The sequence below is a fragment of the Panthera leo genome, chromosome B4 (genome assembly GCF_018350215.1).
Source record: "Panthera leo isolate Ple1 chromosome B4, P.leo_Ple1_pat1.1, whole genome shotgun sequence".
Lineage (NCBI taxonomy): Eukaryota > Metazoa > Chordata > Mammalia > Carnivora > Felidae > Panthera > Panthera leo.
Window position 1 is genome coordinate 78,338,465 of NC_056685.1, and position 22,409 is coordinate 78,360,873.

The window sequence follows — 22,409 nt, forward strand, 5'->3', positions numbered from 1 at the left end:
CTGGCTCTGCCAGGAAGTGGGCGTTGAAGCCTTCTCCTGCTGAGGGAGTGGAGGGCTGTTTGCACACCCCCACCCCCATGCCCTGTGCTGCCAGAGTTCATTCCTTGCTGTGAGAAGGCCCAGACATTCAGCTGCCGCAGGCCTGGGTTTCAGATGCACCAGCCAGCTCGCGCCCTTGGCCCTTGCTGGTGCTGGGTCTGCCCGGCCCTCAGGTCCTGGACGGGCTCTCTGGGTCTGGGATTCTGTGCGGGTGATGATGGCAGTGGGAGGAGGCCTGTGTGTGTTTGGGAGGGGGAGGGGTTAGGAGTCCCAGAATCTGGACCCCCTGGCAGGAGGCTCTGTGCCTGGGCGGTGGCTTGTGTGTGTATCTGGCTCCCTGGTGGGGGGAGGGGCATCTGTGTGTCAGCTGCTCCATAAGAGCATCTCTGTGTCTGGGGTCGGGGGTCTGTGTGTCTGTACACATGTGGGGGTGTTTTTAGGGTCTATGGGGATATCTGTTCCTGCAACAGCACATATGATGGATGGTGGGGAGGGGGTAGTGGGGAGGTCTCTTGTGTCTAGGACACCTGGGGGGTGATGGCGGTGTATATAGGGGGGGCTATCAAGAGAGTGTTGGTTTCTGGGGGAGGAGGAGTCTATATTCGATGCCACGGTCAGGAATTTTCATATATTGAGGTGGGGGTGGGACAGGGAGTGGGGGAAGTGGGCCGTTGGTGTCCCGCCGTGAGTGATAAGGTACCCCCCTACAGGTGTCAGGAGAGCCGGGCCCTGCCCCTCCTGGCTGTCTCCTCCTGGTTGCCTTTCTCTCCCTTTGCTTCCAGCTCTTTCTCACGCTGTCTGGGTATTTGGGGCTAACGGCCAGCCCTCTGCAGCCTTCAGGAAGTGTGAATGTGGCACTCGGGCAGGGTGCCTCCGAGATAGTCCTCTTTCCCCTTTGGCTGTGAACAGCTTCTCCGTCAGCCTCTGAGGGGCCCAAACCGGGCTGGACGTCCCCATGTGTAGGCACAGACAGGAGCTTTTCTGAGAGCATTATGTATGATCCATGAGCTTTATTGGCAACGTGGACACTAAGCACGAAGGGGAGGGAGCCCAGGCGACCGCCAAGAGATGTCCTCGTGAAGCCGAGGCCTCAGTCACTGCCAGGGTTTGGAAGGCAGGGGAGGCCCGGTGGAATAGAGGCACGTCCACAGCCCAGGGGACCTGGGACCAATCTGTGCCTTAGAAGCCACAGGTTTTTGTGCCAGGCCAGCTCCCAGAGCAGCCCGAGCAGGTCAGGATTGGCTCCCTGCCTAAGGCTGCTTGGAAGGCAGGCATTTAGACTCCTGGGGCCAGCTGGGCAGGGAGGCCGGCCCTCTCCGGAAGGAATCCGCCCCCCTCCCCAAGAGCAAGAGCGAAGGAGGGGGAGAAGGCGGAGAAGTTGCAAGAAGATAAGGTTGCAGGGTGGACGGGTCAGGCCCGCAGGTTCTCCAAGCCCTTCCGCTTCAAGCCCCAGGGCTAGGGCTGCTCCGGGACCCGCCGCTGGAGGTAGGGGTGAGAGCCGAGTATTTACACGGCGGGAGGCGCTACGCGAACCGCACCAAGGAGCTGCCGCTGCACTTCTGGCCGCAGGGCGCGCACATTCCGGTGCTCACCGCCAGGTTCCCGCTGCAGGGGGCGCTGCACGCGCTGCCGGTCACTGGCCGCGAGCCGGACACGCAGAGGTCCCCGCAGACGACCCCGCCCCGGGAGCTGCTGACGCCTGCGGGAGGAGAGAAGGGCTTAGTCCCTGTGCGAGGTCTACTGGCTCTTGCTCAGAGCGCCCCCCTTCATTTCTATTCCTCTCTTCCCCCCTTCTCCCCAACACCTTCACCCCTGGGCACTCTTTCCTGCATTCAGGCTGCAAGTGTCCTTGATAAACCGTGCTCCCAGGCCCTCCCTGTGGGCAGAAATAGCTTTTTAACTCATAATCATTCACTGCCACACTCCCTCCTTCCTTTCAGGGTTTCAAACTATGGCCTGTGTTGGCCTCCTATATTTGTAAATAAAGTTTTATCGGAAGCAAGCCATATGTACTCCTTAGGTATTGCTTATGGCTGTAGCCGCTTTCACATTGCAGTGACAGAGTCCAGGAGTTGAGACAGAGTCTGGATGGCTCACAAGCCTTAATATCTGGCCCTTGAAGAAAAAGTTTGCCCAGAGGAACCCCAAGCCCTCAGTTCAGAACCCACAGCGTAGATTACTTACAGACATTTATAGCACCAACGCCTTCACACAACCTTGTGGGGAGAGCAGAGACAAAAATTAGTTCTGACCCCCACATAATCTGGATGCAAATTAGATGCAAATGATATGCAAATATGTTCCTGGCTCAAAGCACAGTGTGGGGGAGACTGAAGACATATTCTCCCCACGGGTGTGGTTCTCACCTCTGCTCCTCGCCCTCCAGCAGCCGCCTGTAGGTGGCGATCTCGATGTCCAGGCCCAGCTTGGAGTTCATCACCTCCTGGTACTCCTTGACCAGGCAGGCCATGTCCTGCTTGGCCTTCTGCAGGGCGGCCTCCAGCTCGGCCAGCTTGCAGCGGGCGTCGCTCAGGGCCGCCTCGCCCTGCTGCTCAGCCTGGGTCACCGCAGTCTCCAGCTTGGTGTTCTGGGGCCCAGGAGAGAACAGAGTGGGTTATGGTCCTGGGTGTCTCGGTCCATTTCCCTCATGTGTCCAGTCTCTCCCCTCCCCCAGCTGGGGACACCCCAAGAACAGGCCTCTCCCCTTCATTAACGGAGTCCCCCTGAGGGACCACAACCAGGGACATGAGCCATGCAAATGGGCTGGATCATGAATGGTGAGAGCCAGTCGGGGCACACACTGCCTGTGTGGCCCTGGGGAGGCCCCAGGCGACCCATACCTGACACTTGGCATTCTCGACCTCGGCGGTCAGCCTCTGGATCATGCGGTTCAGCTCGTTGATCTCCTCCTTGGTGCGGCGCAGGGTCTCCCCGTGCCGGATCACCGTGGCCTTCATCTCCTCGCACTGGGGGGGGGGGGGGGGTGCGGGGGGAAACAGAGGCGCTCCTGAGCTCAGGATGCAGTTTCCCTCCCATTCAGACACCACAGATGGTCGGGAGGTTGTACAGTGCTCAGCCTGTGCAACTATACATGGCAGCCCTGCCCAGCGATTATAACTTGAGAGCTGTGTGGCATTCTGTTACTATCCCACGGGATCAGAAACTCCAGACAAAAGAGGCCTTCTTAATAAATACTTGGCTTCCCTCGTGCTGCCATGTCTAAGAGACAGGTGTCCTGTGCCCCTCACCTTGCTGCGGTACCAGGACTCGGCCTCAGCCCGGCTGCGGCTGGCGATGTCGTCGTACTGAGCCTTGATCTCGGCCACAATGCAGTCCATGTTCAGGTCCCGGCTGTTGTCCATCTTGACGATGACCGAGGTGTCTGAGATGTGGGCGTGGAGAACGCGGATCTCCTGCAGATGGTGGGGAACCTGTTTACACCCCAGCCTCACCCACCACAGTGTGGACCCAGTCATCTCAGCCCTTACCTGGTCTCCACCCCAGTTCCCACTACAGCCTCATGGACTGCAGCCCCCTTGCCCCAGCCCAAATCCCTGGCCAACCCCCCCTCCCCCGACTGCCCAGGGATCCCTGGTCAGTCCCAAGCCCCAGCCCCCTCTTCTAGGCTGGCTGCTTCTTTTCCATTTGGACCACGGCCCCTCACCTCCTCATACAGGCGCCGCAGGAAGTTGATCTCCTCAGTCAGGGCCTCTGCGTTGGCCTCCAGGTCTGACTTGCGGAGGTAGGCACAGTCCACGTCCTGAAGGGGAGAGGGTGTCAAAGGAGTCTTACTGGAAAGGCAACACAGGGCTTCCCCCCCGCTGCCCCCCGCTCCCAGGAGGGCACCCCATCAGGCTGGACAAACTCCCTGGAGACCTTCCTTAGCTGCTCATCCTAGTGCCTCGTATCATGGCCTTGTTGAAGTCCTTTCTACAGTCAGAGGGCTCAGAAGCAGGTTTGGGGAAGGGAGTGGGATTATGAGGTTTCCAGGCACTTTCTCCGCTACCTACCCAAAAGAAAACTCCAGAATCCACACCTTGCATTATCACTGAAACTTAGGCTCTGCAGCAAAATGGGTCGGCTCTAATGATGCCCCAGCCCTTTCTGCCCTGACACCTCATGGAAAGAAATCTAGATCTGTGGTCAGAAGAAGAGGTCTTAGGGATCAATTCTGCCTCTTCCAAGCCAGGGCAACTCAGGGTAAGACCCTTGACCTCTGTGCCTCACTTTCCTCACAGCAACCCTTGCCTTCCTCCTATGGAGGTGGTTGCAAGGACCTGGTGGGAGTCCACATGATGGCATTTGTGGCGAATCAAGTCTAAGAGGTGAGGGACGATACACCGTTCACGCCAGCACTTCACAGCTGTTGGCGGCCTCAGGATGTGGCCATCCCCTAGCATTGGTGTGCTCTTTCATCCACAGTATTTAGCAATGCCTGCTCTCTGGCAGGCACAGGGCAGAAAGATGCGGGAAGCCATCGGCCAGATGGGGGTTACCTCCGATGGAGGAATAGGGTGCCCTGCTTGAAGCAGGCAGTGTATGTACTCCAATGTCCGGGGCCACCCGGGGAGTGCTGGGGTGCTGGGGGGGGGGGAAGGAAATAGGGGAGGGGTTGCGCTAGGCGATTCTGGGGGAGTCGCTCAGCCTCTCTGAATTCCTGAGTGCTCCCTCCTGCCTCTGCCCTGCTTTCTGAGTTGTGGGACAAGTATTCTGGAGTCACTCGCCTTCTTCAGGGCCACAAATTCATTCTCGGCGGTGGCCCTTAGTGCCACCTCCTCTTCATACCTGGAGACAAAGGGCACAAGTTTCAGTGGCCAGAACTTTAATAGTCTGGGCTTTGAAGAGGGGGGAAAAAAAGAGAGAATGAAGGCCCAGACAAACATATTCCAGGAACTGGATCTTTTGGAGGTAGTCACAGAATCACAGAGTGTTGGACTAGAAGGGATCTGTCCATCCCATTCTTTGGGGCTCTCAATCCACTCCGTCACCCAATGCTCTTCCTGTTTTAGGGACTCTCATTCCTGATGTGGGCGCACACGCGCAGTTTTGTAGGCTTTCTCTCTGTTTCTGGGCTGTAACTCCCGGCGGGGGTGGGGGCAGGAACCCCACACTAGTTCTGGTTCCCCCCCTTGCCTCCCCGCTCAGGGCCTAACACAGCACCTGCAGCATCGAGTAGATGTCAATAAACGTTTGTTGAATTAAGGAAATAAACCCACGCTGATGAGGTAGCTGGAGCCCCTCCCAGTCTCTCCGGGGTTTAAACTCCCAACCCGGAAAAGAAAAGTCTCCCTCATCAGGCTCCCGGTCACTGTCTTCTTCCTACTGGAAAGTTCCTCTGGTGCTGTAGCCCAAATCTATCCTGCTCTGACTTCATCCCATTTCGTTTCTTGAGACTATCCTCCGGGCCGCACTCACTTCTTCTTGTAGCCCTCCAGCACCTCCTGCACATGGTTGAGCTCCGAGGCCAGCCTCCCGCTGTCGGCCTCCACGCACTCGGCCTCCCGCCTCAGCGTCTCGATGTAGCCCTCGAACAGGGGCTCCAGGTTGCTCTCGCAGCACTTGCGGTTCTGGTAGAACTGCCACTTGGTCTCCAGAAGCTTGTTCTGCTGCTCCAGGAAGCGCACCTGCATTCAGGGTGTGGGGAGGGGTCAGACGGCTCTTGGTGTCCCGAAGCCAATTTGGGGTGGGGCTGGGGTGATTGCTTTAGGGGCAAACTCCCAACCCCGGAGCTCAGCAGAGCTTGGCAGAGATGGGCAGTGGGAGACAAGGTGACTCCTGGATTTCCCTCCTGTGATCTCTGTCTGGATTTTCTCACTCAGGGATGGGAGCAAGGGGCTGGGCAAGGTCAGCGTCTGCTCTCAGGTAAAGGGAGTTCTCCAGACCTGGTGAGTCCAGGTGGCATGTGTATTCTGGAGGCAGGTAGAGGTCTCCGGCTGGCCTCTGGCTCCCCCTGTCTCAGTGCCCAGCCTGAGTGCTGAGCATGGGTGGGCTACAGCAAGGGTGGGATCAAGGACAGCCACCCACTGGCTCACCCTGCGGGCCTCTTCCTATTTCTTGTGTCCATTTTGGTGTCTGTGTGTGTGCATGTTCTGCCCTCTTCCTCTGACAGGCCAGTTCCAAGCCTGTCCTTGTGTCTCCGTGGGGACCTGCCTGTCTGGACAGAGGTTGCGTATAATGGCAACACTATCAAATCAGGAGCCTCCGCTCTGTATCCTGATGTCCTTGGTCCTCATGTGGCCTGGGTGTGTGTCCATTTCGTCCATGAGAGCGGGAGCTCACCTGGACCTCCTGTCTCCTGCCCCTGACTGTCTTCAGCCTAGCCCAGGAATGGAGGGCTCCGGAAGGGTGTGATCAAGGACACCCACCTTGTCGATGAAGGCAGCGAACCTGCTGTTGAGACACTTGATCTGCTCCTTCTCCTCGTGCTTCACGCACTGCGCATTGGGGTCGATCTCCAGGTTGAGGGGCGTGAGGAGGCTCTCGTTGACGGACACGCTGGTGATGCAGGGCGGGCTGGGACCGCACACGCCGCCGGAGCGGTAGCCGAAGGTGCGGCCGCAGGAGCCGGCGCGGAAGCCGCCGCAGACGCTGTGGCTTCCGAAGCCGCCGGTGAGGCCGCGGTAGCAGGAGACGCCGCGGTAGGGGGCGGCGGTGATGCAGCAGCGGCCGGGCCGGGGCCCGCAGGCCGAGGCGCAGCTGAAGGCGCGGACCCCGCAGGGGGCGGCGAGGCCGTTGGAGAGGCAGGACATGGTGCGGCGGTGGCGGCGGCGGCGGGTGGCTGGAGCCCGGGGCCCGCGCTGCGCCTTATATCGCGGCCCACCGGGCCGGCGGGAGCGCGCGGCCAACGCGTTTACGAGCTTGGAGGTCGGCCCGCGCGCCTCGTCGAGGCGGGAATCAAAGCGGGCCGGGCCGCCGGCCGCCTCCATAAAACGGCTTCACCTCCCGCCCGAGCTTTATGGGGCCGGGAAACGCCTGGTCACCTTTGCGGGCCGTGCGCCGCGGCCTCGGGGCGCCCCCCTCTGCGCCCCTCGGCTGGGACTGGGTCCCGGAGGCGCTGGATCTTCACGGGCTCCATTCCGGGGCTGGTGGGGGAGCGAGTATGTGCGTCGAAGGGGAGGGGTCTCTGAAGCCGGTCTTACAGATTCTTGTCATGACTTTGGACAAGTGAATAACCTTTCGGAGCCTCAGTTTCCTCTTGTGCGAGTTAGGAGTAATAAATAGCACCCATCTGCAAGCTCTTGGGAGGACCTAAGGAGGTAATGGACAGGAAAGCGTTTAGGGCCCTACCTAGCACTTAATAAGAGCTCCATAAATGTTTGTTTATTTGCTTGTTCTGTTTATTCTACCATTGTTATTTTGCCATTCATCCTATGTCCCTTTGGGCAAAAACTTTCCCTTCTCTGTTGCTCAGAACTCAGCTCATGGCTCCTTTCCTAGTAAGTGTGGGGCCCCCACTCCCTAGTCCCCCACATTGCTTCCTGTACCCCTCTCCACTCTCCTGGGGGTCGGTTCAGGCAGTTGCATTAAAGGAGTGCCTCCAGTGTGTGAGGGCTTTTATGATGCATTTTTTTATCTTTACCCTCGGGCATCCTTCCAACGTCAGTATTATTGTGCCCATTTACCTGATTGGGAAGGTGAGCTCAGAGTGGTCCAGTGGCTTAAGGTCAAGCGCAGAAAGCTCTATGGAGGAGGGGATTCAGAATCTGAAAGGAGGCTTCCAGCCCTCCTCCATGCCAGCCCCTTGGAGGTCTGAGTCTTTGGGGGCTCAGTGAGGGTTGCGTTCTTCTCCTAGGAGGGAGCCCAGGCTTCTAGGCTTTGGGCTCTTAGAAAAATAGGCCCAATCCAAAACCTTCCCCTCAACTGGGGCTTGGTCATGGCCACCAATTCTAGAAAGCCATAGCCCATTATAATGGAAGTTAATTATACGTCCAATTATGAGCAGGGGAAACTAGAATGTGAACTCAGCAGGCAGCATTAAAGAAAAGCATGCAAATCATCCTTAGCTTCCTTTGCTTTTAAATATAAGTTGTTATTATGCAAAGGGTAATTAAATCCTGGAACCCAAGAGGTGTTCCTGGCCAGCTCTGACTGGTGTTGGGCTGTCTGGCAACCCATTATTAGAGAGTGCCCCTCTGCCCCCTCTGCCCCCTCTGCTGTCTTTCCCAACACTCTTGTGGGTCTGAATCGCTTTGGTCTAGCCTTGACTTTGCAGGGCTTCTGCCTAACCTTAGAGCTGTCCTCTGGGTGGGGGGTGGGGTGGGGTGGGGGGTGGGGTGGGGTGGAGGTGGGGGTCCCACTCCAGTGTCTTATGCTTCCACTCCCAGCTTTAGCTAGGGTTGCCAGTAGTGTTACTGACGGCTTCGGTACAGGTAGTTCTACTCCAGTTTTTTCCAGGGAATGGTAGTATTGGACACGTCTTCCCTTGGTGTCTCCCTCACAAGAAGAAACGGACTTACCCTGAAGCATGGAGGATTTCTTTAATTTATTAATTAAAAAAGTTTTTTTTCAATGCATATTTATTTTAGAGAGAGAGAGAGAGAGAGAGACAGAGTGCGAGTGGGGGAGGGGCAGAGAGACAGAGGGAGACCACAGAATTGGAAGTGGGCTCCAGGCTCTGAGCTGTCAGCACAGAGCCCGATGAGGGGCTCGAACCCACGAACCAGGAGATCGGGACCTGAGCTGAAGTTGGACCTTGACTGACTGAGCCCCCCAGGTGCCCCTTATTTATTTTGAGAGAGGGAGGGAGACGGCGGGGGTGGGGAGAAAGTGGAGGGGCAGAGGGGGTGATAGAATTTTTAGCCGCCTCCATGCTCAGCGTGGAGCCCAGTGTGGAGCTCGATATCATGACCCCGGGAAAGAGGAGAAATGGGTGCAAAGTCTCCCAAGCCCATTAAGGTGACAAAATGGCCACTCCACGTGGCCAGGCCGCGTTTATAAAAGGGAGGGGCAGTGAAGGAGGGGTCAGAATCCTTCTCCTCTCCCTCTGGCCTTAACTCTTCTAACCTAGCTCACCATAACCTGTGGATCATCTTGCTTTAGCTCCCCTAATGGGGTCCTCAAATCCAGCTCCCGCCGGATCACTTGAAGAGACAGTTCTGGCTACACCTTCACCTGTACCTTGGCCTGTGACCCTGCTGCATCACAGCTGTCCCCTGCCCTAACCACGCGCAGGAGGTGCTGGGGCTACAAGAATCGAGTCGGTGCGGGGGAAGGTCTGGCCTTGGGAAACTTCTTCCTTCGTGAACCCACTTTGTGCTTTTATCAGAATTAGAGGCAGTGACAGGCAGACACAGGAAGGGAAGAAAAGCTGAAATATCAGCTAAGAGCCTCTCCCCATTGCCTTATGAACGGAAGATAGGGGCCCTATCCCTACTTGTCCACCCACCCTGTGGACCTGTTCTGAGCGCTTAACTCTATTCCAAAATTATGCTAGCTACTAGGGGTGCAAAGAAATGACGTCACCTCTTCTCTACCGTTCACACTCATTGGTGCATGTTGCTAATTCCACCCACCATCCTGGATCGAAGCTCAAGCTTGGGCAGTCAGTTTATTCTATTAGAGTAATAACAAAACCAAGCTCTTTAGAATGAGTAATGCTCGTTTAAGTTAAGTACTATCAGAGATGTGGGTCAGAGGGATATTTCAGACATCCTGGGGGCGGGGAGGTGATAGGTCATGTTGGGGTCCTGTCTGCTTCCTTCCACTACTAGCCAAATCTCTGATAATTTCTCTTGATCCAAACCCCTTTCCCTGTGGAGGTAGGAAGAGGAGGTCACTTTGGGGACCACTGCAGAGAATGAGCTTGTCAGAATCAAGCCGGTGAGTGGGTTTGCGTGCAGCAGCCCTCAGGGGCATCCAGTACTCCATCCATCAGTTAATAAGCTCATATTTTATTTCTACCCATGGAAAGGCATTTTCTTCCTTATACCCCGGGAGACCCACAGGGCAGAGATTCTCTGGATCTTCCTTTACAGAGAGGCCCAGCGAGATAAAAGAATTCCCCAAAGTCACATACTACGTTTTGCTAGAGTGAGAGGGAGAGCTTAGTTCCCCAACTCTTGACTTCTGGATCTGTGCCCATGACCGGCTCTGTAGGGCTGGAAATGGGATTGGAAATTTCCCAGGGTTGGCCTGGGGGAGGTAGAGTCCCCTGGAAAATCTCTGCAACAACTAGGAACTGCCTGTGCATTGTTTCCAGGAGCTTAATTGTGCCTACGTGCGCAAGGGAGACCAGGAGGCCAATGCTGACGGCCTAGTGGAGGAGATCAGCTTCCAGAACACCGTATGGGGGGAGGTGGGCACTGGCAGGGAGGACATTAGTCATCCGTCTTCACTCTGTCCCAGGCCAGACTTTGAACAGAGGAAGCAGACAGAGGGGTCTGCAGGCATGAAGGCTTTGAAATGGTGGCTCTGTGTGTGTGTGTGTGTGTGTGTGTGTGTGTGTGTGTGGGAAGGGGGAATGTGAGCTCTGTTCTACCTGGCTCTCGATGGTACAGGTGATATGAATGGCTGTCGGCCCCACAGGAAATGAGAGTCACTGAAGCCCGCATCTCAGACACCTCAGTCATCACCAAACTGGATAACAGCTTGAACATGGGCTGCACTGTGACATGGGACCTGAACATGGGCTGCACTGTGACTGAGATCTAGGCTAACTCTGATGACATTGCTAGATATAGCCGGGCTGGGGCTGAGTCCTGGTGCTGCAGCAAGGTGAGGGGCATAGGACACCTGCCTCCTAGACATGGCAGTGGGAAGGATGCCAGGCGTATATTAACAAAGCCTCTTTTGTCTGGGGATTCTGATCCCTAGAGATGGTAACAGAAGGGCACACAGCTCTGAGGTTTTAGTGGCTGGGCAGGACTAACATGTATGGTTGCACAGGCTGAGCCCTGTACAACCTCCAACCATCTGTGGTGTCTGAATTGCTGGGACACCCCATCCTGAGCCTCAGGAGAATCTCTGCTTCTCTTTAATATGGGGAGATGAAAGTCATGGTGATGTGGCATGGGGAGACCCTGCCATGGAGGAGATTACTCCGCAGACCGCGTGATCCAGAGGCCGACTAATGAGGTTGAAATGCCAAGTTTCAGGTGTGGGTCATCTGCCCCCCCCTTCCCGCCCCCCATCACATTTGGGGCAGTGAGTGCCCCAAATGGATTTCACCATTCATGATCCAGCTCGTTTGCATGACAAATGTCCCTGGTTGTGGTCCCTCAGGGGGACTCTGTTAATGAAAAGGAGAGGCCTGTTCTTGGGGTGTTCCCAGCTGGGGGAGGGGAGAGACTGGTACATCCAGGAAATGGACCGAGACACCCAGGACCATAACCCACTTTGTTCTCTCCTGGCCCCCAGAACACCAAGCTGGAGGGACCCTCCCTGCCCTGAGGGGAGGCCAAGGAGAATACTTTTAGCTGAGGTCTACTGCCTGATTTCCAATACGCCTCTTGTATAATTTAGTTAGGGGCAATTGCTTGTGGGTAAATGTTTAACAACCAGCTCTCGGAAGGAAACAAAAGTCCCATTTACAGGGTTTGCCAGTTTCGGTGGTGTAAAATCTTCCGGCATGGCTGGCTGTGACTGCATTTAGGGTTGGCTAGAAATGTGTCAAACAGGGTCTGTGAACTGGTTCCAGAACACTGTTGGTTAGAAGGCAGGGTAAAAGGAGGCCTCACACTGAAAGGGCAAATAGAAAGATTCGGGGAGACTGGATTGTTCATGATCATGTAGCCCGTCAGTGTGGGTGGGGAGGCAGCCCAGAGCTGGACTCCTGGGCAGGTGGAGGGATCTCTGTGTCCTGCTGCATTTGGCGGGTCCCACTTCCCAGAGGAGTCTGGAAGAGCCTGACCCTTATGTTCTTTTGGAACCGGGTTGGGGAGATGCTGAGCCTTTGGGGGGTCTGTACCCCAGATCTTCTTTTCTGACCTGGGAAAACTTGAGTGATTCCTTTGGTGACTGGGTTCAGAGCTGGTGACCACGTTACTTCTGGGACCACTGTCGGGAGCTAGTGCCCAGTCCTAACACTGACCTTGGGTCACGAGGGGAATAACTCCTCATGCCATACCCATCGGAGTGGAAGTCTTACTTTCCCATTGTTGGGAGGCTCTCATTTTCTCCTTGTCCAAGCACATGTGTCCACGTTCAAGATGTCAAATACCTCTCTGGACTAAAACAGGTGTTTCATCAGCTTGGTTGTCCCCAGGGAGGTCTTCCTGAAGTCAGTGACGGAAGACTAGATTAAGAAGGGATTGAGATTAAACCACCAGATGGACTCCCTTCCAGTAAAGGCAGGGACAGGCCACAGGGAGGCTCAGGTAGGCTTTCTTTATCCTTGGAGATGTGAATAAGCAAGAACTATCTCAGCCATCTGGGTGCTCTTGGCTGGTAGGGCGGGAGTTCTGGTCCCCACGCTGCCAAAGGTTCTGACTTGTTATCGTCCCTGTGCAGGTGTCAGCTGCTCTCAGGAGGAGTTGTATGTGGGGGATGTCTCAGTCACCCATTTCTGTGGCATCAGATCCTGTAGGATGGAAGTTTGTGGCAGCAGGTTAAGAAGTGTGAAGCTGGCAGGGTTTGATGAAACACCGAGCCTCTGGCACTCTCGTCCTCCCGAAGTTCCCAGCTGGCTCTCTCTCCAGCCTGGCCCTGGTGGTGGGGTGTAACCCTTTGATCTCACTCTGGCCCATCTTCCCTGCTGTCCACTTCTCATTTCTTGTTGTGTGGGACTCTCCCTCCTTGTCTCCTGCCTCCCTGAGGCTGAGAAAGGGTATCGGGAGGAGAGGCACAGGAATATATTCTGTTGGATGATTCTGGGCTGTCTGACCCATGAAGGGGACCGTCTCTCAGCCCCCACCCCTTAACCTTGCCCTTCCCTGAACTCTTGCTCTTCCCTTCCTTTCCTGAATCTTCCTTCCCTCCTTGCTGTCGGTGCTTAAGATAAAGTCACTCTTTCCCCTCTCTCTCTGCACCCCACCCCCCTGACATTGCTCTCTTGCTCAAAATAAATAAATACATTTAAAAAGATTTAAAAAACCATGCTGAGTGAAAAAATCAGACACAAAAAAGCACATACCGAATGCTTCTATTCATATGAAATTCCAAAAGTGGCAATACTAATCTACAGAAATTAGATCAGTGCTGGTCTGGGAGTTGGACTGCAGAGGAGCATGAGGGAACTTTCTGAGATGATGCAAATGTTCCGTATCTTCATTCAGTGGTGGTTAAGTGGGGCACGCATCTGATGCATCTGCCAAAACCTGTTGAACTGCATGCATGTGTGCATTTTATTGTAGGTATATTTTATCTTAATAAAATTAATAAAATAATGACTTAAAAACCCAGTCTAATACATATGGGAGAAACCTATACCTACAGAAATATAAACATTATGTGAAATGCAAGATAACAAAGCAGCTCTAACTAAATGAAGAGCTATGTCAGATTCATAGATGGGAAGTTTTATTATCATAACGATATTAATTCTCCTTAAACTGATATACAGAGTCAATGCAACTATGATCAAATTCCAAATAAGGATTTACATAAGTCTTAACAAGTTGATTCTAAAATTTATGGTGAAGAATAACAATCAAGAATAGTCAAGGCGCTATATAAGAATACACGGCGGGGGGTGGGGGGAGTGTAGGTGGCTCAGTCGGTTGAGCCTCGGACTTTGGCTCAGGTCACGATCTCATTGTTTGTGGGTTTGAACCCCGTATTGGGCTCTATGCTGACAGCTGGGAGCCTGGAGCCTGCTTCAGATTCTGTGTCTCCCCCTCTCTCTCTGCCCCTCCTCCACTCATGCTGTGTCTCTCTCTCTCTCTCAAAAATAAGTAAAAATTAAAAAAAAAGAATACCTGGGATAAAAAAGAGCATTTGAATGGGTATTTGCCCTTTCAGAGGTAGTTATAAAGCTATTAATTCAGTGTAATATCCACTTAAGAAGAGACAAATTGACCAATGAAACAAACTAGAGAGCCCCTAAATTGACGTATATTTTATATATATATATAGTAACAATATATATAATAACACATATATTATACATATATATTATATACACATTAGATGTGTTTTATGCATAATATTTTTATTATAATATGTAATACAATATACTTTATATAAAACATGAATATATTAACAACATATATATGTGTTATGTGTAATGTACATAATATATGTCAATTTAGGGGTTCTCTAGTTTGTTTCATTGATCAGTTTGTCTATTCTTGTATGTAAATATTATATAAATATAGTAACTATATATAAATATATAACCAAAGTTATATGTAATATATAAAGTTATATATATAGCTAGATCTGTATCTTTGATATGCCACAGTAGTGATATTGCAGATCAGTAGTAAAGAAGGGACTATGGCATTGGCTATCCACGTGGAAAAAAAATGAAACTAGATTCTTGCCTTCTATTATACACAAAATCAATTCCAAGCAAACTATAATTATAAATTTCAAATGCAAAACTTTAAAATCTTTAGAAGAAAACATTAGTGAATGTCTTTCTTTTTTTTATTTATTTAGAGAGACAGAGAGTGTGTGTGGGCAAGCTCTAGCAGGGGAGAGGGGTGGAGGGAGAAAGAGAGAGAATCCCAAGCAGGCTTTGTGCTTGAGTGTAGGGCCCGATGCAGAGCTTGATCCCATGACCCTGGGATCATGACCTGAGCCGAAATCAAGAGTTGGATGCTCAAATGACTGAGCCACCCAGGCGTCCCTCTCTTTCTGACGTTGGTATAAATAAGGATTTTTACGCAAGGCATGATGAATGCTTAATCTGAAAGAAAAGATGGGTAAATTAGACACTAAAATTAAGAACTTTTATTTATCAAAATATTCACAAAGTGAAAAGACAAGCCATAAATTTGAAGGTGATATTTGTGATACATATAAGTGACAAAGTATAATATCTAGAAGTATAAATTTATATAGAAATATAAAAAACACTTAGCATCTAGTAAGAATAAAGCAAACAACCCAACAACAAAAACATGGGCAAAAGGAAATCCATACAGGTAATAAACACTTAAAGAGATATTCAGCCTCAATAGGAATCACGAAAATGCAAAGTAAGATCAAAAATAAGACTGATTATATCATTTCATTATTGAAAATTAGATGCGCCAGAGAAGATACGAATCTTTTATGTATTGCTGATCAAAGTATAAGTCTTTATTATATGACTTTGGCAAATAACTTTTGTGTTGTAATATTCACTATTTGATTCAGAAATACCAGTCCTAGATGTGTATCACAGAAAAATCCTCACACACATCCATCGGGGACATTTAGAAAAATGTTCGTAGCACCAACTTTGTAAGAGAAAACAGAACAAAACAATAATAGAGTTATATAAAGTGTCGTGTGTTCACGTAATAGAATACTATGAATCCTAGTGAAGGACCCTTAGTTCTACAATATTAGAAAAAAAAAAGCAAGTCCTTTTGTAAGTGATATACTTAAAAAACCCAAAACCCCAAACCCAACCAAACAAGAAAAACTAAATAATAATAATAATAATAATAATAATAATAATAACAATAATGTTTACAGGTACATGCATGCATGTAATCAAACTAGAAGAAAAGAAAACAAGGGAATGATGAGAAATTCAAGGAAGTGCCCTCCCCACCCCCCCAGATCAAGAAGCAGAAACAGGCTGGGGAGGCAGTGTGTAGGCATGTGTAAATTATTAGGGACGTTTGGTTCTTGTGCCTATAAGTGGCTTCATGGGTATTTCATTTTCATTATATTCAATACATAATAAAATCAACACACTATTTATAAGAAATGAAGTCTCAACATAAGGTCCTGTTGAAAACCTAAAGATAAAACATAAAGCCATACAAAGTGAAAGAACGTGTGCAAGTGAGTGGTTTGAGAGAACGCATCGCGCGTAGTAGGAGTGAGCAATTCTTCATGAAACTTATTTCCATTTAGGTGCATGAGCATGTAGGTAGGTACGGATTCACGATATAAAATCCGTTTGTTATTTTGAGTTGTGGTTAAACAATAGTTTGACTGCCAGTAGCCCAAACATCTTCTTGCCAAAGTACGACAGCAGAAACGTACCTACAGGTTCACACCGGCATTGTTTGTTAGCACAAAAACAAAGGTGCACAGATGTATACCCGCAGGGGAATGGAGAGAGAATCACACACTGGGATACTACGCAGCAGTGACAAATGAACTAAGCTCTACGCATCAAAAGCTCACATACAGAATGTCGGGGAGGGAAAAGCAAGTCATAAAAACAACATAATCCTATTTTTGTAAAGCTTAATGTTAGACAAAACTGAACAAATGCTGAAGGACTCATGCACACCGGAGGCTAAAGAAAAGCAAAGGAAAGCTCACTACAAACCCCAGGAGAGTGGTTACTTTGGAGATGGGATAGGGTCAGGGACCGAGGATGCTATGATCAGGAAGGGTCCCACGTGGGGCTTCGAAGGTACTGGTGGGTACACAAGGATCTGTTTTTATTACTGTTGCCATTTAAATCATTAAATGTAGGTTATATGCACACATTCTTTTGCACGTATGAGAAGTTTATAAAACAGAAAGAAAATGCTGACCAGCGTGTGCTGTCTGGTCCCTGGTTCCTCCTGCAGTTTAGAGGCTCCATCCTGTCCCGGATGTCTACCTAGTCTTGGCACTGGAACCCCAGCCCCGGTCTCTTTCCCTCCTGCCTGCCTTCCCTCTGCTTCCAGACGGGCCTTCCTAAACTGCATCGCACACCAGGGTGGTGGTCTGCTCAAGCACCTTCTGTGGCTCCCCATTTCTCACCCCATAAGCCCAAACTCCTTGGCTCTGCACATTTCCCCCACCTGAAGGATCCTTCCTTCCCTCTCCTCCTCTTTCCTTCAAGGCCCATTCCAGGCCAGGGACCTCCACTCTCCCACCTGGGCTGACAGAACAGCCCCTTCCGGCCCCTGTCAGAACTCTGCAAGGTGAGGTCACAAAGCCCCCTGGGAGGGAGCAGCTTTGTCTCCAGAGGCGAGGATTCTGGGAGCTCCCTGGGCTGGAGCTGGGCTTAGGTGCGCTCCGGAGGCTTGGAGAGACGACAGCTCTTTTCATCATGGTGAGACTTGTCTATGTGGCACATTGGGTCACATGGGATGAGGGGGTCTTGGACTCTGCCCAGATCTGTTGGACCTAGCCAGGCACAAGCTTGTCTGCTGTGTCTACAGCTTTTGGGAATGGGACCCGGAAAGGGTGGCCTGTGGGAGTCTGTTCATATCCATTTCCCATACCCCCTCTGCCCTGGAAAGCAATTTGCACTGGGTTTGGCGTGAACAGTTCCTGTTGTCTGGGTTGAAGAGTGTGTGTGACTTTAATGTTCCTCAGGGTACAGAGCAAAGAACATGCACTTAAGACACAGTCTAGCTCAGCTCGACTGGCAGGGTCACTCATGTCCCACTGGGTCCCTACTTCCTCGGACAGTAGATGTAATGAGCTTCAGCTTGCCCAAGGAAGGATAAGGGAGACAGTAACACCCACCTGGCCTACTCCACGGTGGTCTTGAGCCCAGGTGAGACGATGGAGATAGAAGACCTTGAAGAGAATAAGGCCCTGTGCGTCAGTTACCGAGCCCAGGCGGTTTATGGGCTGGTATGTGAAGACAGGTGCAGGAAAGGGAAAAGGCCCCTTGATTTTGTCCCTTCTAGATAGCTCTCCCCATAGTGGCCTTGGGTTTAGCGAAGGAGCTGGAATCTGGATCCCTGTCGCTGGTGAGTAGCATTCATCAGCTTAAAGGAGTTTCTTTATATTCAGAGATTTTTGAAAGTACTTTTAAATTAGGAATCACCGCTGGATCTTTAAAAATGGTGTTTGTATTAATTGCCATGATCCTATGTGAATGACCATAACTGATTTGCTAGAGTCTAACTACCCCTGTTGCCTGGGATAAACCCTATGTGATCTCAGTCCAAGGACTCGACAGATAATCGGCCTGTGTTGTTCTTTGTGCCATCCCTTCGACATTACCTTTGGCGTCTCTAGACCCGATAGAGCATCCTCCAGTGTGCCCGTCAACCCTCGGCAATAGGAAAGACGATCATCCCCATTTTCCAGACAGAGAAACAGAGTAGTCAGATGACCTGCTCATGAGGGAAGGTGGAGGGGTTGGTCCTGGAGCTGTCCTGCGGGCTTCGGTTGAGTGCCCTTGTTGGCTGTCCTCCTCGCCCCGACCCTCCCCTGTCCTGTGCTGCCTCTGCCCCACAGTGCGAGGAGGTACAGGTGACCGTGCAGAAACACACGCAGGGCCTGCGACACAGCAAGGAGGAGCTGAACAGGCTTAACCAGGCCATCCAGCGGCTGACTGCAGAGGTGAACAGCGCTAAGAGTCAGGTGAGGGGTGGGTGTGGCGGGGGGGGGGGATGAAGGGTGGGAGGGTGTCCATTATCTATGACAGCTCGACTAGTCGTCCCCCTCCTCTGGAGTAGATGGGTAGAGTTTCTCTTTGTGAGTGTCCGAGCAAACGGAAGTGTGGCTTTACACGTGTACATCACGCTGCCTTTGCCTGGGACTCTGTAGTAGTTCAGAGGCATGTAACTGACCCGTAGGTAAAATACGTATAAATCTGTACGCTTGTTTGCCTATCAGTTTTCATGCACACGTGTGATTTTGTATCTGCATGCTTTGTTTGTCCTACACAGCATTAAACTTCAGCCCTTCTTTGGGAATCGCAAGATGTTCCGCAGAAATCCGGTTTTCTGGGTTCTCTTTAAATAATGCACGGAGTTGGCAACATTCTGCTAGGGAAGGGAGGCTTCTGTCTTCTCTGTCGCCTTCACACAAGGCCGTGCTCCTTTTGTGTGCATCGACCCCACCAACCTGAGCTGCGTCCTTTGATGCAGAGGCAGTGGGCTCTTGCCATTTTCTCATCATCTTGGCTGGTGCTGTTATTATCCTTGTGGAAGGCAAAAGGTACCAACACCCGTGTCTCTAAATTAGAGATGTGAGAGGCTGAAACTGTGAAAGAGGTCCTGGTGATTGTGGGACACTGACAATGTGCGGATTTCTTTCTGGAACTGGATACTATTGCTAGAGGGTTAACATTTGGCCTTCACCTTGGGATGCCTCCAGCCAGGCCTCTGGAGGCATTCGGGTTTGCAGCTCAGGCTCTAGGCTTAGGAAAGAGAGGTTCCCACATGGATGTTTTCTTTCTTCCGACTTCTCTGCCTCTCAATCTCCCCTCTCTCCTCCCAGCTGCCCTGTCAAGCCCCCTGGGCTCATACTTTACCTGCAGAGGGAAGGGGTTCTGCTCCCTGTTTCCCCTGCTTTCTGTGGATACAAGTGTCTGAGGCTCTGAGAGGTCCTCCCTTCTTCAGAAACTGATGACTGTGAGGAGGGACAAGCTGTTCAGGTTCAAGGGGGTGGCACAGTGAATGGATGGGCCTGTCATGGTTCAGTCTGCCACCGGCCTCTGCTGTTCTGATCACAGTCCCCCCATCCCCCACCCCCAGTTTCCTAAGCAGCAAGCAAAGCTCATCAAGGCCAGCGTTTATTATTGTTCTATTTCTGCAGAGACTACGGAGGCTAGTTTCTGGTGAGGAAAGGATATCCTTCCTGTTAGTTTCCCTGATGAAATAATAAACCTAGCATTATGTGCTCAGGAGCATTTGATGCTTCCTGGATCCTAGCTCCTTTGAGAAGAGTTACCATATTAGACGTGAAAGGCTCTGTCTCAGCCATCTCGGATGGCTGGTCCTAAATCTCCACACTGGGAGCTGGGCAGACACAGACACATTTTTTGGAACAGGAAGGCCCATTCCATACAGTGATCTTTAATCCCTCATTGGCCCTCTGGCCTCCAAGAAGGGTCTGGATCTTTGATGGGGGAGGGGGTGGGGGCCAAGGATGTCCTGTCCGTGCTCTTCCCTTCGCCCCCAGCCCTGTGAACTAGACAGAGCCAGGGAGCCACGAGCTCTGCAGGAGGAGGGTGCCTCAGACAGTGCCCAGGGCAAGCTGGCCTGGCTGGAGGCCGCCCTGCAGCGAGCCAAGCAGGACATGGCCCGGCAGCTGCGGGAGTACCAGGAGCTCATGATCGTGAAGCTGGGCTTGGACTTCGAGATCGCCACCTACCGCAAGCTGCTGGAGGGCGAGGAGAGCAGGTGGGGGCTGGGCAGTGCTTTGGGTGTGGCCACGGCGAGGAGTGCAGGGGCCCAGGGAGGTCACCATCTGGGTCCTCACCAGCTGGGGAGGGGGGGTGGTGGGGAGAGATGACCTGGGGATCCAGGGCCTTGTTCTCCTGGAGCCAATTTCTCCCCACCAGCTTAAGGCCCTTTAGGGCTTTAAGGAGCACCCTTGGCACCTGGGATGGGACGACACATGGTCACACACCCCCAAGGGCAGAGAGCAGGGGCCAGTCTGTCCAGTGAGGCAGCTGCAAGGACCAAGGCCTAGCCAGGGGGAATAATGTCTCCAGTTTGGAGTGCCTTCTCAGTTCTGCCCTTCTTGCCCCGAAGGCAGGGTTTATGGGAACAGGCAGGGCCTGGCTTTTAACCTTAGACAGCAGTAGAGACCCAAGGGCTGCTAGCTCCAGCTGGGTACCCCAGGCTGAGGGGAGGGACAGGGAACCCACCATGCAACAGGCATGCAGCATTTATTATCTTTCAACCCCGCAAAACCCCTGGGAGGGAGGTGCTGTCATCCCCATTTTACAGATGGGGAAACTGAGTCTCAGGGTAAAGGACCACCTCAAGGACACACAGGTAGAAAGCGACTGGGTGTGGCTTGACCAATAGTCTTCAGATGATTGAGCTATCTCCTCTATAGTGTCCTTTAAAATGTTCCCTTCATGGTCTCTCCTTTTAGGCTAAGTTTAGGCCAAAGAAAGCGTCGTTAGCCTTCTCCCTCCTCCAAGAGGTCATCGATAAAATCGGACTATCTGAATTTAAGGAGGAAAGATCGAGTTTAAGCTCCAGAGGAGTCTGATGCAAAAGGGCTGTGGGGATCTGAGAGAACCAGGGGCATGTAGATCTCTCTGCCCATCCGGGGAGGGCCAGGAAAGTTTTGTTTTGGAGAATGAATTATACCCAGAATTATACCCAGGAGGGATGTTCACTCACCTGCTTCCTCCTCCTCTCTATAGGCTTGGTCCGGGATTTGGGGCAGGAAGCTTCAGTAAGTAAATAATAGACATAGCTTGGGTTAGAGGAGTTCAATCTTATCCCCTACACCCCTTTGTGTGCATTCTCTTGGGAAGGGATTTGGGATTTGGGATTGCTTCCTCTGTGTGTCTCCCTTTTGTGGGGGGCTGTTTATTCTCTCGGGGGTGATTCTTTGTGTGTGTTGAAGGGGGAGGTCTTGTGGTCTGTTCTTTGGGGGCAGGTTCTGTTGGTTTGTCCTGGGGTGTGGGAGGGTGTTCTTGTGGGTCTGTCCTTGTGGAAGAGACTGTTTGATTCTCACGTGGGGAGAACCTGAGTGTCCGAGTTCAGGGAAGGGGGCCTTCTGGAGTCTGTTTCTTGGAGGAAGGGGTCTGCACCAAGACCCCTTGGTCTTTGGGGAATTTGCACCTCTGACTCCTGGAGAGGAGGAGGGTCTTTGAGGCTGCCCTCTGGGAGAGGAGTCTGTATGTCTGTCTTCTGGGGGCGGAGCGGGAGAAGACGGTTTCCCCTCTGACAGCCGCGCTTTGCTCAGCCCTGGGCAGCGGGCTGGGCTCAGCCTCTGGCCCGGCCAACCTGCTGCCTCCCCGAGCGGGCTCCGGCGCCCTGGACACGAGCGCCCCTGGCGGCGGCTGCGCGCTCTGCGGCTCCCCCGGATGCTTCGGGGGCTTTGGCTGCAGCGGTGCCCGCAGATGTTGAACCTTCCTGCCATGCTCTGGAGAAAAAGAACCCTAGCTTCTGCCCCAAGGACTTGACCCTCTGTCTCAGACGCCCTCTCCCACGGAGCTAGCCGTCACCTCATCTTTCCCTCTTGCCTGCCCCCACCCCGGAGCGTAAAGTCTTGGAATCTAGTTTACCGGACTAGACTAGTGACTGTCCGGTTTCCAGGGTGAAGATAGCCCGGATGCTGAGCCACTGAGGAGGCTATGTGGTTTACCTGGACCCAGCACCCTGTCCCTCTGACCTGCCCCCACCCCTTCACTTTTATTTTCCTAGGACTCCTCCTTTGCAATAAAAGTTCTTCAGTGGACTGAGCCACTGGGCTGTTTGCGCCTGGATTCCTCAAGTTAGGTACAGAGCCAAGACGAAACTGGCTGGATTTGGGGGTAGGGAAGCTGGCTGGATTTGGGGGTAGGGGAGAAAAGGAGCGAACACTACCAGGAAGCAGCCCTCCCCTTGCGGAGTGTGGGTCCACATGACTTCAGTTTATGGTGATGTCACTGAACCAGGATCCTGAGGTTGGTGGTGGTG

General features: G+C 52.3%; 2 protein-coding genes and 1 long non-coding RNA gene across 4 annotated transcripts; 1 reads left to right on the top strand and 2 right to left on the bottom strand.

Annotated features, from left to right (window-relative positions):
* Window positions 1-1,034: 1,034 nt before the first annotated feature.
* Window positions 1,035-6,980, bottom strand: LOC122224577 (keratin, type II cuticular Hb1-like). The gene is made up of 9 exons (XM_042946619.1): window positions 6,405-6,980; window positions 5,455-5,663; window positions 4,764-4,824; window positions 3,704-3,799; window positions 3,288-3,452; window positions 2,880-3,005; window positions 2,406-2,626; window positions 2,224-2,255; window positions 1,035-1,738 (listed from the first exon to the last, which is right to left on the bottom strand). The coding sequence occupies exons 1-9, from the start codon at window positions 6,963-6,965 to the stop codon at window positions 1,563-1,565; spliced, it is 1,647 nt and encodes a 548-aa protein (XP_042802553.1). The 5' UTR covers window positions 6,966-6,980; the 3' UTR covers window positions 1,035-1,562.
* Window positions 6,981-9,675: 2,695 nt separating this feature from the next.
* Window positions 9,676-16,981, bottom strand: LOC122224582. Its single transcript, XR_006204859.1, has 3 exons — window positions 16,878-16,981; window positions 12,068-12,556; window positions 9,676-9,789 (listed from the first exon to the last, which is right to left on the bottom strand). It is a non-coding gene; the product is annotated as an uncharacterized LOC122224582 (long non-coding RNA).
* A 46-nt stretch (window positions 16,982-17,027) lies between these two features.
* LOC122224579 (keratin, type II microfibrillar, component 7C-like) lies at window positions 17,028-22,193 on the top strand. 2 transcript variants are annotated; one of them, XM_042946621.1, is made up of 5 exons: window positions 17,028-17,131; window positions 18,274-18,399; window positions 19,945-20,165; window positions 21,146-21,177; window positions 22,047-22,193. In XM_042946621.1, the coding sequence occupies exons 1-5, from the start codon at window positions 17,129-17,131 to the stop codon at window positions 22,049-22,051; spliced, it is 387 nt and encodes a 128-aa protein (XP_042802555.1). In that variant the 5' UTR covers window positions 17,028-17,128; the 3' UTR covers window positions 22,052-22,193. The 2 variants fall into 2 exon arrangements, with proteins under 2 accessions (XP_042802555.1, XP_042802556.1); XM_042946622.1 differs by having other exon boundaries at window positions 17,047-17,131; window positions 18,274-18,378.
* The last annotated feature ends 216 nt before the right edge of the window (window positions 22,194-22,409 follow it).

Excerpts from the sequence above, each read along its gene's own strand:
- LOC122224577 (XM_042946619.1), bottom strand. The coding sequence starts at position 6,965 with ATGGAGGCGGCCGGCGGCCCGGCCCGCTTTGATTCCCGCCTCGACGAG. Across the intron at positions 3,453-3,703 it reads TGCGGCGCCTGTATGAGGAG|GAGATCCGCGTTCTCCACGC; the intron begins GTGAGGGGCCGT and ends CACCATCTGCAG. Across the intron at positions 2,256-2,405 it reads CTGGAGGGCGAGGAGCAGAG|GTTGTGTGAAGGCGTTGGTG; the intron begins GTGAGAACCACA and ends TCTCCCCACAAG.
- LOC122224579 (XM_042946621.1), top strand. Across the intron at positions 18,400-19,944 it reads TGAACAGCGCTAAGAGTCAG|CCCTGTGAACTAGACAGAGC; the intron begins GTGAGGGGTGGG and ends CTTCGCCCCCAG. Across the intron at positions 20,166-21,145 it reads CTGGAGGGCGAGGAGAGCAG|GCTTGGTCCGGGATTTGGGG; the intron begins GTGGGGGCTGGG and ends TCCTCTCTATAG.